Source organism: Micropterus salmoides, unplaced genomic scaffold (assembly GCF_014851395.1).
Source record: "Micropterus salmoides isolate LMB-PRFRI ecotype aquatic unplaced genomic scaffold, ASM1485139v1 Ms_hic_scaffold_10, whole genome shotgun sequence".
Taxonomy (NCBI): Eukaryota; Metazoa; Chordata; class Actinopteri; order Centrarchiformes; family Centrarchidae; genus Micropterus; species Micropterus salmoides.
In genome coordinates, this window is record NW_024040041.1 from 34,292,191 (window position 1) to 34,306,070 (window position 13,880).

General features: G+C 43.4%; 2 protein-coding genes across 3 annotated transcripts; both read left to right on the forward strand.

The window, feature by feature from the left end:
* Positions 1-3,587: 3,587 nt before the first annotated feature.
* On the forward strand, positions 3,588-7,184 carry LOC119895748 (keratin, type I cytoskeletal 13-like). Of its 2 annotated transcripts, XM_038709057.1 has the most exons (7): positions 3,588-4,493; positions 5,105-5,187; positions 5,343-5,499; positions 5,578-5,739; positions 5,950-6,075; positions 6,158-6,374; positions 6,945-7,184. In XM_038709057.1, exons 1-7 carry the CDS (start codon positions 4,098-4,100, stop codon positions 7,070-7,072), a joined length of 1,269 nt encoding a protein of 422 aa, XP_038564985.1. In that variant the 5' UTR covers positions 3,588-4,097; the 3' UTR covers positions 7,073-7,184. The 2 variants fall into 2 exon arrangements, with proteins under 2 accessions (XP_038564985.1, XP_038564979.1); XM_038709051.1 differs by lacking the exon at positions 6,945-7,184 and having other exon boundaries at positions 6,158-6,385.
* Positions 7,185-10,400: 3,216 nt separating this feature from the next.
* LOC119895764 (keratin, type I cytoskeletal 50 kDa-like) lies at positions 10,401-13,480 on the forward strand. The gene is made up of 7 exons (XM_038709069.1): positions 10,401-11,208; positions 11,780-11,862; positions 12,013-12,169; positions 12,245-12,406; positions 12,692-12,817; positions 13,003-13,223; positions 13,352-13,480. The coding sequence occupies exons 1-7, from the start codon at positions 10,801-10,803 to the stop codon at positions 13,440-13,442; spliced, it is 1,248 nt and encodes a 415-aa protein (XP_038564997.1). The 5' UTR covers positions 10,401-10,800; the 3' UTR covers positions 13,443-13,480.
* Positions 13,481-13,880: the final 400 nt, after the last annotated feature.

Consider the following 13,880-nt stretch of genomic DNA (forward strand, 5'->3'; position numbering starts at 1 on the left):
GTATTCCACAGCATCAAGCAGTATACAACAACTTTTAACATGTCTGTAAGCTCTCGGCTGCCTGACGCTAAAACGTCCTCTTGCTGTTCCTCCTCATGAAAATGAGGAGCAACACACAGAAAGAGGAAGAATAGCTCTCCTTCTACTGCCACCACCTCCCTCTCACTCACCAACGCTACCTGGTGGTAACAACTGTGCAGAGCATTCCAATATATCCTACTACTGTTGTGCATCAACTAACACTGCAGCACACATCAATAGGAACATATTCAAGAAAAGAACCCTTCTACATATACAAATATAAAAAATACAATTCCAAATTGAATAAAAAAAAAAAGATAAAGTAAAAAAGTTGCGGGGTCCTTCATACCTTATTATAAACATGAACCATATTCTGTTGTATCCATTGGTCTCTCTCCTCTGTTTACCTTTTGTTCTCTGTTGTTTCCCCATCCTATTGTGCCTGTCTGTCTGTTTTCCCCTGTGAGTTGCTTAGTTTGCAGGTGGGCGTGGTTTTCCTCCCTGGCTCCTGCACTGTGTCTCCACACACCTGCACCTCGTTTCCAATCAAGCGCCTGTTATCTACCCTGTCCAGCACACCAGTATTTGGCAGATTGTCTGCGTATCTTCTGTGGTACACACCTTGGCCTGCTCTTGCAGGGAACCCGTGTTTGTGACTTTCCCTCGCTTCTACTAATCTTTGTTAATTCTCCCTTGTTCTCACAGAACCTCACCTGCTTCTCCCTCACTACTTCAGCCCAACCACCTCACTCAGCTTTCCCTATCTGGACCTGGATCAACTCCCTCGCCCCCAGCGAACTGTTTATTCCTCAATAAACTCCCTTGAACTGTGAACTGTGATCTGGCTCTGTCGTGCTTTTGGGTCCAGCTTTTATGGACACCCTTAACATATTCTGAAACATCAACAATATTCTGACTGGCAGTTTCTTTTTATCTCTCACATCTTAATTTGAACCAATAACCAATAGACTCCTCACACATGTATGGAGGGGTGAACAATAACCTTATTTGGACACTTGATTCTCTGTAGATCTAAACAACGCTACAGTATCTCACAAAAGTGAGTACACCCCTCACATTTTTGTAAACATTTGATTATATCTTTTTATGTGACAACACTGAAGAAATGACTCTTTGCTAGAATGTAAAGTAGTGAGTGTTCAGTTTGTATAACAGTGTAAATTTGCTGTCCCCTCAAAATAACACATCACACATTAATGTCTAAACCGCTGGCAACAAAAGTGAGGACACCCCTAAGTGAAAATGTCCAAATTGAGCCCAAAGTGTCAATACTTTGTGGGACCACCATTATTTTCCAGCGCTGCTTTAACCCTCCTGGGCCTGGAGTTCAGCAGAGCTTCACAGGTTGGCTCTGGAGTCCACTTCCTCTCCTCCATGACGACATCACGGAGCTGCTGGATGTTAGAGACCTTGAGCTCCTCCACCTTCTGTTTGAGGAGCCCCACAGATGCTCAGTAGGGTTCAGGTCAGTCCGTCACCTTTACCCTCAGCTTCTTTAGCGAGGCAGCGGTCGTCTTGGAGGTGTGTTTGGGGTCGTTATCATGTTTATTTCCCAAAGACAACCTCTGGATATGACGCTGAGCGCGTGCACTCAACTTCTGTGGTCGACCATGGCGAGGCCTGTTCTGAGTGGAACCTGTCCTGTTGAACCGCTGTATGGTCTTGGCCACCATGCTGCAGCTCAGTTACAGGGTCTTGGCAGTCTTCTTATAGTCTCGGCCATCTTTATGTAGAGCAACGATTATTTTTTTCAGATCCTCAGAGTTCTTTGCCATGAGGTGCCATGTTGAACTTCCACTGCGATAACACCAAATTTAACAACTCACACATGAGACCTTGTACGAGTCACATGACACTGGGGAGGGAAAATGGCTTATTGGGCCTAATTAGGACATTTTCTCTTAGGAGTGTCCTCACTTTTGTTGCCAGCGGTTTAGACATTAATGGCTGTGTGATGTGTTATTTTGAGGGGACAGAAGATTTACACTGTACACTCACTACTCACTACTACTACACTGTAGCAAAGTGTCATTTCTTCATGAAAAGATATAATCAGATATTCGCAAACATGTGAGGGGTGTACTCACTTTTGTGAGATACTGTATGTTAAGTCTCCGAAATGTCTTCATCACACCTGAACCTGGTTTACTTTATTTCCATAAAAAAATGGCGTCACAAACAGGATCCCAACAAAACAACAACTGGTAAGTGCAAAAAATGTTTATTTTGCCTTGCCGTGTTGGTGATTGACAAGATCAAAAAATCTGTGTAGTTAGCTAGTTGATAGCTCAAAGAGATCCAAATAAACAGTGTTAAACTTTGTGTGAAGAACTGAAAGAAAGCTGGCCAACATTGAATTTTACAGCCCTCAGTCTCCTCCTATTTTGGATATGGTCTCCACTTCCTTCTAAGATGACCTCATCTTTCTAAAACATTCTAATGGTGTATTTCTTATCTATTGCTGCCATCCAGTGGCCTTTTAGATTTCCATATTAATAATGTCGCTAAGTTGACTAATTATACATTAATGTAAGCCACACTAGCAGCGGCACTTTACCACTTGAATATTTTTTGGACAGTCCAATTACAAGTGACACCATTAGAACTTCAGAAAGTCAGATTACATGTTTTTTTTTTAAAGATAATGCACTTTTGGTGACATAGTTACTACAAATCAAACACTCAATGTTTTAAAACCTAATTCTCTTTGCAAATAGGATAGTTAAAATGTACCAAGATTATCTTCTACTAACTATCCACAACCTGACTGGCCAAGAGCGGAATCACTAAGCTGCTCTCAATCATTCAGTCCTCACACATTAAAGAAGACAGTAATCTGATGAACTCATTAATGCATCAGTGATTATAATCCAGTAATAGAATATTGTTCTGACATGGGCCATTATGAGTACTTCTACTTCAAGTACTTGTATTTCTACTCTATAGTATTGCTACTTTTACTCCAGCAAACATCTAAGTTCTTCTTCCACAGCTGTCAGTTGCTTTTTGCAAAATTACTAAAAGCAAATTAGAAACAGTGAAGACGGGTTCGTATTACTGGACCTTATTCTACCAACATTGTCAGTTCCTTTTTTATTTTAGCTTCCAACACCTTCAAACTAATTCATCACATGTTTTGGCCTCAGTGGGAAAATAAGCGAGTTTTCCTTCTCAGATTGTTGCAGACCTGAATGTTTAAGCATATTTTATCAGTATTTCAGAGAGTAAAAAAGGTTTTACCCCGGGGGCCCATAACAGTTTACTGTGGCCCTTCCCAATAGAATCCTGTTTCTCCACTGAGGCTTATGCAGAATTTGATGGGTGTGTGTGAACAGCGCCGCCCCGTACGACATGACCCCTCCTTACATTAAGTCCTTTGTTATTTACTGTTTATGCTGTTTCACATTCTGCTGATCAATGAGCTGCTTTCACTTAAAGAGGAGAGGAATAAAAGTTACTCTGAGGGAAAATTTATTGTTGTAACTGATAATTTCTTGATTAATTGACGGCTGTGAACTGGTTCTGGTTAGACCTGAAAAATAATTAGATACATTTCAAATCATATTTTACTTTACAACTTCGTTATACTGCTAATATTCATTGGATCAATACAGAAAAAGTTATAAAGAAAATTGTCAAGTATTGTTAAAGCTTAAGTCACATATTCTATAGTAATTTCACATTTATGTCCTTAAATTATGGCTCCTGCACTGCCAGGCCTTTTTGTCATTCTGATGTCACAGCTTTAAACCGTGATTAAATAATTTATCCAGCTGAAGTAGCAGCAGAGGACTGACAGGACCAGACCACCAGGTATAAAGACCTGTCGCGCCCCTAAGATCACAGATGCTTAAACCCACCCGACCTGCTGGTGCCCACCTGCAGCTCAGACCTGTTTGCTTTCCAGGCCCACGATGTGAAACCGCCCAGCATGTGGCATCCCAACCTGACCTACCACACCGCCCCCCCAACCTCATTTTGAGGCATAAAAGCAGGCACCTTCCAAGCAGCTCTTCACTCTCTGCTCAGAGCCGACGACCAGCCAACCCTCAGCCATGACCTCCTTCTCCAGCCGCAGCAGCTACATGTCCTCCCCCGTGAGGAGCTCCGTCATAATGGCCCCCTCCATGTTCTCCTCCTCCTGTATGGGGAGCATGAGGGCCGGCAGCGTGTATGGAGGAGCTGGAGGATCTGGAGTCCGTATCTCCAAGGCCTCATTCTCATCTTCCTCCTCCAGTGATGGCGGCACCATGGACGTCTCTGTCAGCGAGAAGGCCACCATGCAGAACCTCAACACCCGCCTGGCCACCTACCTGGAGAAGGTGCGCAGCCTGGAGAAGGCCAATGCTGAGCTGGAGCTGAAGATCAGAAAGTTCCTGGAGAGCAAAGCTGCGCCGGAGGCTCACAACTACAGCAGCTTCAACGTCCAGATCAAAGACCTGCAGGACCAGGTGAGAACAGGAAGATGGAAAATCTGCAGTTTGTGCAGAAAAGAACAGATTCTAGTGGGACCGCTTTACCCTGAACTTAGCCTCTCAGGCAGCATGTGTTTGCAGGCACACCTCAACATGTTCGACCAATCAAATTATTTGACCAGGGTTAGAGGTGACGTCAGGAGATCATGTCTTTTTGTAAAATCTTTTAAAAAACTGGGTTACAGTTAAACAACACAACGTGAAGACCTCTTGGTGTTGCCTTTTAGCGCTATGACTACCCTTGCATCGCGTAGCAAAGCGTTGTAATATCTGGTCTGTAATATCTCCCTTTTGAAACGGCACGTTGTTAATGTTGTGAAACTCAGCAATTTGTTTAGGTTCAGGAAAAGATCATGATTTGGGGTAAAATAACTGCATTACATATGTCAGTTCAGTTACATAAGTAAAGTAACATTTCTTGTGTAACTTTCGCCACATTTTTGAGCCACCTGGTGGCCACAGAGCTCCATGCAGACACTGACTGTGTTCACTTGCTCCACATATTTAAAACAGCTGACAGAATCTATTGAAGCCTTTTAGTCAAACTGCCAATTGTTCACACAGTTTCTCTCTTCCTTCCTGCTCAGATCCAGTCCGCTGCTCGTGGAAATGCCGCCCTCGTCCTCGCCATCGACAACGCCAACTTGGCCACCGACGACTTCAAAGTCAAGTGAGTGTGAGACTTTGTTTCCTCCAATCGAGTCGTGCGTCAAGACAGCAACATAAGATAATACAGTTCAAGCTTTTTTTCTTTTTGGGATCTCGTTCTTCCCAGTCATGTCAACATTCAGGTGAGTTTTCTGAACTCACTGTCATATTTTTCAGGTTCGAGAACGAGCTGATCATGCGTCAGTCAGTGGAGGCCGATATTTGTGGCCTGAGGAAGGTCTTGGACCAGATGACTCTGAGCCGGGCTAACCTGGAGATACAGGTGGAGAGTATGACGGAGGAGCTGATCTTCCTCAAGAAGAACCACCAGGAGGTCAGTGGGCTTTCAGGTCTAAAAGAGTTTTGGGGTAAATAAAATGGCTAAATGACATTAAACACTGTCACCTTGTAGGAGCTGCTGGCGATGCGAGCTCAGATGGGCGGTCAGGTGAACGTGGAGGTGGATGCGGCTCCAGCAGAGGACCTCAATAAGGTCATAGAGGAGGTCAGGAAGCACTACGAAGCCACTGTTGCCAAAAGCCGCAAAGAACTGGAGGCGTGGTTCAATGCAAAGGTAAGGACCTGATTTTAGCCACGCTAGAGACTCTTGGACTCACGTCTGTCCGTCCACCCCTGTAGTTCAGACTGAAACATTGTGATGAAATGTGGTTCAGGCCTTCATGCTCCCCTCAGGATGAACTGTAATAACTTTGGTGATCCTCAGACTTTCCATCTAGCGCCATCATCAGGTCAACATGTTAATAACGTGCTGTTTCCTCTACAGACAGAAAACCTTCACAAAGAAGTCGCTATCAGCACAGAAACCCTCCAGTGGTCCAAATCCGAGACCACACAGCTCAGCCGAACGCTGCAGAGCCTGGAGATCGAGCTGCAGTCCCAGCTCAGCATGGTGAACATCACGTCTCATCACATCTTTTATGTCCAGTGTCTTTGTGAGGCAATAAAACTGATCCAGCTCCTCTCTCCTGCAGAAAGCGTCGTTGGAGGCCACCCTGAATGAGACTCAGAACCGGTACACCATGCAGCTGGCGGGTTACCAGAACCAGGTGACCATGCTGGAGGATCAGCTGACGCAGCTGAAGGCCGAGCTGGAGAGGCAGTCCCAGGAGTACCAGATGCTGCTGCACATCAAGACCAGGCTGGAGATGGAGATCGCCGAGTACAGGAGGCTGCTGGATGGAGAGGCCAGCGGCAGGTGAGCGAGCTTTAGTTATCTGAGAATTAAAGGGTTGTTTACAGGATATTGTGAGCTGATATCACATCTTACTTTATGCCATGGCGTTTCAGTCCTGGGTTTTATTACCTGAAGAAAATGTTACTTCATATTTTGTTCAAATGTTTTAATAAAATTGGCCTTGATAAAAGACAAAAATGCCCTGAAATACAGGACAAAAGTTCCATCCCCCTATTTCTTACCTGATTATTCAGGTTCCCAGGTGTTTTACTGCTGCATGATTATTGGCTCAAATAAGAGTCAAACACTGTGTTTACGAAATTATTTCATTAGCCGTTTTAAACCTGTGAAAAATTCTGCATGAGAAACTTATAAAGTGAGTGAATGTCTCGAGATTAGTACAGAAAATGTGAAATTATTTTTACATTTTTTTCCCACTGTGACAACAGAGAGAGACAAAATATCAACACCATCTGTGACTGAATATATTATTAATGTGAGATGAATAAAAATTTGACTGTTCCGTTTGTCTTCCTCCTGCAGTTTGGCCTCCTCCTCCTCCTCCTCCTCCTCCTCCTCCTCTGCCGTGGCTTCCACTTCCTCCTCCACCATCACCACCACCACCACCCAGAAAATAATCACCATTGTAGAGGAGGTAGTGGATGGAAAGGTGGTCAGCTCCTCCGAAGAGACTGTCAGTCAGACCCTCTGAGCACCAACAGGGTGTACTCTAACTAATAAACAAGCAAGTCAGTTACGGATACTCAAAATAAACACTGTCTCTTGTGTCTTCTGTGTCTGAAGTTGCAGTTCCTCCGATGGCCACCAGGTGCTGCTGCACTGAAAGGTTATGAGGGTCGGGAATATATTACATTTACAAATTAAAACAATAAAAAGTCCAATGAGCCTTGTGGATATTTTGAAAATGAATATTCCATGAAGAAAACAATAAAGCTTAAACATGAGTTTTATATTTTTTAGTAATTAAGTAAAGATGTCTGTTTAGACAGGAACAAGAACTGGAACATTAAAACAGAACAGACAATACAAAACATGCATGTAGTGTCAGTGACGTCACCATAGGATTCTGAAAACCGATTGTGGTCATCTCCATCTTGGAAGTGCCTGACTCACTTAACTCCCAGTTAATCCAAGCCACTGGAGGGGCAACCCATCTGTCACTCAATGTGGCCACACCCATAATTCTGCAGACCCTCAAGCCTTAAAATAAGTTGAACAGGTGAGTTATATAAAAATTCACCCACTTCCTGTCATGAAGGGGGAGATTAGCTATAGAGACCTAAACCATTTTTTTGCCAGGCTGTAAACATGAAGGTAAACCAGAAGACATGCAGGCACAAAATATGCACATCACATAGTATCCTAAACAGTCACATGAGCAGTCGCTCCTTACAGAAGATCAATATATTCAGGAACTGACTTTTTTCTCATGTGGACTTCAACTGAGAAAGATCCTGATGCCCGGAGGTTGCAGCTTGACTGAGCAACACTCGCCGTCAATAAGCTTCCATATATTTCATAGAACAATTGCAAAGACATTTGAAAATGTTTTTTTGAAAGTTTTACACGTATAAAAGAGAAGGATTAAAAATTCACAATGCAAACCGTAATAATTGACCCTGTTGGAAGTTGCGGTAAGTTCTGAAAGAGTTTCCTTAAATAAGGTCGAGGCCTTAAACAATCTCATCTCACAATCAAAGCTATTTCATTTCTTGTCCTCGATGTCCTGATTTTGAACAAAGTGTCCTGCAGCAGTGCCAGAGAGTCTGGTTGGATCTTCATTCCAACAACATGAAAGTGAAGCAGCCTCAGCCAGTTTAACCAGTCTGTCCACATCTAAAACACTGTGGTTTCAGTCTCTGGTCCCCAAAGGCTCCAGATCATAGTAACAAATTTATTTTAATTTTGCAGTGAAGTATTTACATTTTAAACTTTATGATTGGAAATATTGTCCTTGTGACGCCGCTACATTTGTCTTTAGTTACTTTGCAGATTTAAATAAATAATACAAAATCTAATCAACCAATGAAATACAATGTGTTATGAATCTGCCCAGCAGATCATCATTTCTTTAGGTTTAGAAAAATAAACTACAGGTTTAAATAACTACATTACTTACTTGACTTAACTAAAATTAATCAAGTACTTACATAACCTAACTAAAACAATGATGTATTTTTTGTTTCACACGGGAAATGAACACAGGTGTCCTGGGTGAAAGTTTGGATTCTGAGCCACCTGTCCACCTCCTTACTCGGACTTTTCTGTTATTTATATCCTACACCTTTTTTTTTAGCGTTTAATGTTGACGCCAAGGGACTTCCCACTGTGTCACAAACTTGGGAGAACGAGTTGATTGAGACGTTGTAATTAATTAATTTAAAGGCCGATAGAATCACTTCCTTAAATTCAGCTACAGCGCATTTATGCATAAGGGCGCATAGTCCGGCTATAGGAACTCAAAAGTTATTAAATAGTGGTCAGATAAAAAGGGGTTCTGTGGAAAGAGTGCTATATGTTAAATTTTGATGCCATATGTCAAACAAGGTTGAGGGTGTGGTTTAAACAGTGAGTGGGTTTATGAACACTCTGAATACTGTTATTCTCAACGTCCACATGCATACACAGTGTGCACAAATAGGCAAGCGGGTATTTTAACCCTATAATCATTTTTATGCATATTTTCCAACTCCAAGCGGTATAAAGTTTAATGCTTATTGGATTTAAGCATATCAGGTGTTTTAGCGTAATGCTGCAGGGTGTGGCCTAAGGAGATCAACACCCTGTATCAGGGGTCGTCAGATAAGTCTGGCATCGGGCCAATTTTTTAAGCCGTTACATGGCGGGCCAGAATGCAGTCAAAGTCACATGCTCACAATAAAGCAATGTGCAAAGTGTGTGTGTGTGTGTGTGTGTGTGTGTGTGTGTGTGTGTGTGTGTGTGTGTGTGTGCGTGCGTGCGTGCGCGCGCGCGCGCGTGTCCTGGCGTTTGAGCTGCATTCATAAATCCATCCAATCACGCGTTTACTGACTGCTTTTTCAGAGGAGGGATCCAGAGATTCTTTTGAACGTCCTTTAGAACAGCTCTCAATGAACTCAACATAAAGAATTGCTGCAAAAAAAGTTCTTGTGCTTTTATTTTGGAGGCACAATCACTTAAGAGGAAGAAGTGATTATGTGAGTAACTGTTGATCTCATGACTGAGATCTATTTCAGCCACCAGTACTTATAAAAAATTTTTTTATTAGGCAGCTTCTTTTCCTCAGGCAAAATGGGACAAAAAAGAGACTTATCTCACACTGAAAAGTCAAAATTCTAAAATGCCATTCAAACGGATGCACCACTCTTAAAATAGCTAACATTTTGAGGCGTGACCACCAGACAATCAAACGTTTTGTTGCTAATAGTCAACTGGGGAGCAAAGAGCGCATGGAGAAGAATATTTCCTCATTATGTTTTGTCTTTCTTCCTTGCATCTCTCCATGCATCCCCAGTTGGAGGGACTAAGACGCAAGTGAGGGAAATGTGGAATTTAATTAAGAAAATTTAGATGCACATTATGTCTGATAAAATGAGTTCTGCACCAAACAGAGGAAGGACCAAAGTGCCCTGAGGGTGCAATTCCCCACCTCTCTTAGGCCTTCAAGAATGGGCTTCATCACAGCCTGATTGGCCAAGAGGGGAATCACCAATCAGTGTTGAGGAGTCAGTACCCACACCCTGTGAAACAGCTGATCTGAATGCTTTAAACAACCCAGATTTGACGTTGAGCAAAAATGGGAAAAAGTAAAATGTAATAGCAGCATATACGAATGAATGAGGGACAGCTGCAACATTAATCTGATGAACACATTACTTTTTCCAACACCGTCAGATTTGGTAAAATAAAATAAAGCAAATTAGAAAGAGCAAAGACAGGTTCTTGTTACTGGACCTTGTGGCTCTTTGTTATTTTACCAACATTATCGGTTTGCAACCTTTTTAGCTCCCAACACCTTCAAACTAAATCATCACACATTTGACCTCAGTGGGAAAGCAGTGTTTTCTTGAGCCATGAAGGAACATTTTAACTTAAGGTTTTAAACCTCCTGACATTCCTGCTGTCCTCAAATCTCCCTGTGTGCAGACCTGAGACCTGGTCGTCAGGGCTCTGTGAGGACTGACTGGACCAGACCATACAAATAGCCCTGAGCAGCTGTCATAGCTGTTTAAACCCACCCGACCTGCTGGAGTTCAACTTCAGCACAGACCTGTTTCCTTTGTGGCCCCGGGGCCATAATGTGACAACTCCAGCATGTTTGGCATCCCAACCTGACCTACCACACTGCCCCCCCAACCTCATTTTGAGGCATAAAAGCAGGCACCTTCCCAGCAGCTCTTCACTCTCTGCTCAGAGCCGACGACCAGCCGACCCTCAGCCATGACCTCCTTCTCCAGCCGCAGCAGCTACATGTCCTCCCCCGTGAGGAGCTCCGTCATGATGGCCCCCTCCATGTCCTCCTCGTCCCGCCTGGGGAGCATGAGGGCCGGCAGCGTGTATGGAGGAGCTGGAGGATCTGGAGTCCGTATCTCCATGTCCTCCTCCTCCTCCTCCAGTGCTGGCGGTGCCTTCAAGCTGAGCGACGCCATGGACGTCTCTGTCAGCGAGAAGGCCACCATGCAGAACCTCAACACCCGCCTGGCCACCTACCTGGAGAAGGTGCGCAGCCTGGAGAAGGCCAACGCCGAGCTGGAGCTGAAGATCAGAAAGTTCCTGGAGAGCAAAGCTGCGCCGGAGGCTCACAACTACAGCAGCTTCAACGTCCAGATCAAAGACCTGCAGGACCAGGTGAGCTTAAGAGTTTATTTATAAAAGCTTAAAATCAAACAGAACATGAAACATTGGTAAAAGAGAAAAGGATTGTGTTGGTGAGATAAAAATTGAATCCAAATAAAGGCATCCAACCAGAAAAAAACACATACAGGAGATAAAAAAATATGTTAAATTAAAATAAATTCCTGTGATTTTTGAAAAAGGCTGAAAACTAGTACAAAGTTTAGTTGGTGCCTTGTCAGAAGTTTCTCTAGGCTTCACTGGCTGAACTTTTATTTACTTTAACATCAGAGAGATGAACCACAAACACCTGACTGATTATATATCAATCAACCTTTCTGGCGTCGGCGGCGGGGGGGATTTCTTAAGTTTTAAAGTTTTAAGTTAATATAGCTTCTTTGTTTTTATGATTTTAACGTTTAAGAGAAAGTTTTCAAAATTTTGGGATAGAAAACATTTGTAATTTGCTGGTTTTGGCCACAGAGCTCTATGCAGCAAGTCAATGTGTTGATTTGTTCTTGAAAACAGCTGAATGAATCTAAAGAAGACTTTTAGCCAAACAGTTTTTCTCTTCCTTTCTGCTCAGATCAAATTGGCTGCTTGTGGAAACGCCGCACTCGTCCTCGCCATCGACAACGCCAACCTGGCCAGCGACGACTTCAAAGTCAAGTAAGTGTGAGACTTTGTTTTCTCCAACATCAAATCAATCATATGTCAAGACCTCAACATGAAACAATCCTGTTCAAGATGTCTTTTCGTGATCTCGTTCTTCCCAATCACGTCATCATTTAGGTGAGTTTCAACTCATGTGTTTTTCAGGTACGAGAACGAGTTGACCATGCGTCAGACGGTGGACGCCGACATTGCAGGGGTGAAGAGGGTCCTGGACGAGCTGACTCTGAGCCGGACCGACCTGGAGATGCAGATCGAGGGGCTGAAGGAGGAGCTGATCTTCCTCAAGAAGAACCACGAGGAGGTGAGAACAGTGAACCAGATAGAAAAAGAAATCATAAGACCAAAAGACAGAAGTGTAACTGGATTCTTCCTGCAGGACCTGCTGGCTCTGCGGGCCCAGGTGGGAGGTCAGGTGAACGTGGAGGTGGATGCCGCTCCTCAGCAGGATCTGTCCGCCATCATGGCCTCAATCAGAGAACACTACGAGACCGTTGCTGCTAAAAACCAAAGAGACCTGGAGTCCTGGTTCCAGGCCAAGGTGAGACAATAAAGTCTTGTTTCCTGCTCTGAACCAGGTCACTGCTGCCCCTACTTTCCAAAACCTGCTGTTAAATTAACACCACTTCAAGCTTTTTTAGTTTTAATTTTTAAGTTTTATAACTTTTGACTTTTGAGTTTTAGTGTTTTAGTTTTGAGACTGAAAGTCTCCATCTGCTGACGACAATCATGAGCTGCGATTGAAAGCTCTAGAACAGCTACTAATGTCTACTGTCCGATATCCTGATATTTGATCAATAACAATATTGGTACTTCTCCTCGACAGACAGCTGAGCTGACCAAAGAGGTGGCTGTGAGCACTGAGACCCTGCAGACGTCCAAATCTGAGGTCGGAGAGGTCCGACAAATTCTTCAGAGTCTGGAGATCAAACTTCAGGCTCGGAACAGCAAGGTGAGAGAACACGCTCACATAACTTATTTACTTTATCATAACTTTGACTTTTCACTTCTTTGAACATCTGCAGGAATGTGGATATGAACCGTTTGTGGGGACTTTAAAGTATTAAAGTGTTTCACTGTGAAGTCTGACTGACTGTAACAGCTGACCTGACCGTCCTCCCTCTTCCTCCTGAACAGAAAGGAGCACTGGAGGCGACTCTGGCTGAGACCAAAACCCGCTACGCCAACATACTGGTAGGTTACCAGAGGCAGGTGGGGGCTCTGGAGGAGCACCTGGAACAGCTGAGGACCGACCTGGGGAACCAGAGGATCCAGTACACAGAACTGCTGGACATCAAGACCAGACTGGAGCTGGAGATCGCCGAGTACAGGAGGCTGCTGGATGGGGAGACTGAGAGGTGACTTCAGAGTGTTTTCACAGAGTGTTGACATTGAAAAGAAAAATCTTTTTAAGAAATGGAGACATAAATTAATAAAAAGGCCCAAATGATGTGAATTAGTTCTTTTCTGTCCCGTGTTTCTGCAGCACCTCCACCACCACCAAGACCACCAAGGTCATCACCATAGTGCAGGAAGTGGACAGCTCTGGAAATATGGTGACCAGCAGCAGCAAATAAAACAGGAAACACCCCTGACCAATCAGATGCTGTGAACCGAGTCTCTCTGAGGTTCTTCAATAAAAATGAAGTCTGACATTGTTTCTGTGGGTCATGTTGTTTTATTTCACACTGACATCAGCTGGAATCATTTTTATCTAAAAGAACAGAAGTCTTTTTCAGGCAGGATATTAAATAAAGCCAAAAAAGTAAATATCTTAATACGTTTATGACTGTTGTTGGGCAACATTTAGATCAGTTATATACTGTATCTCAAAAGGGACAAAACATTTCCACAGGAAGCTCTAAACAACCACAATAAGCAGCCTTTAAGCAAGTCTTAAAGGCCACCAGCTAGATGGCGAAGAAACTTCAACAAAGACAAAATAATGTAGAATATGCATTTTTAGCAGAAAATGCATGTGAATGCTGACAGCTGAAAAAGAAGGTATGTGAAAT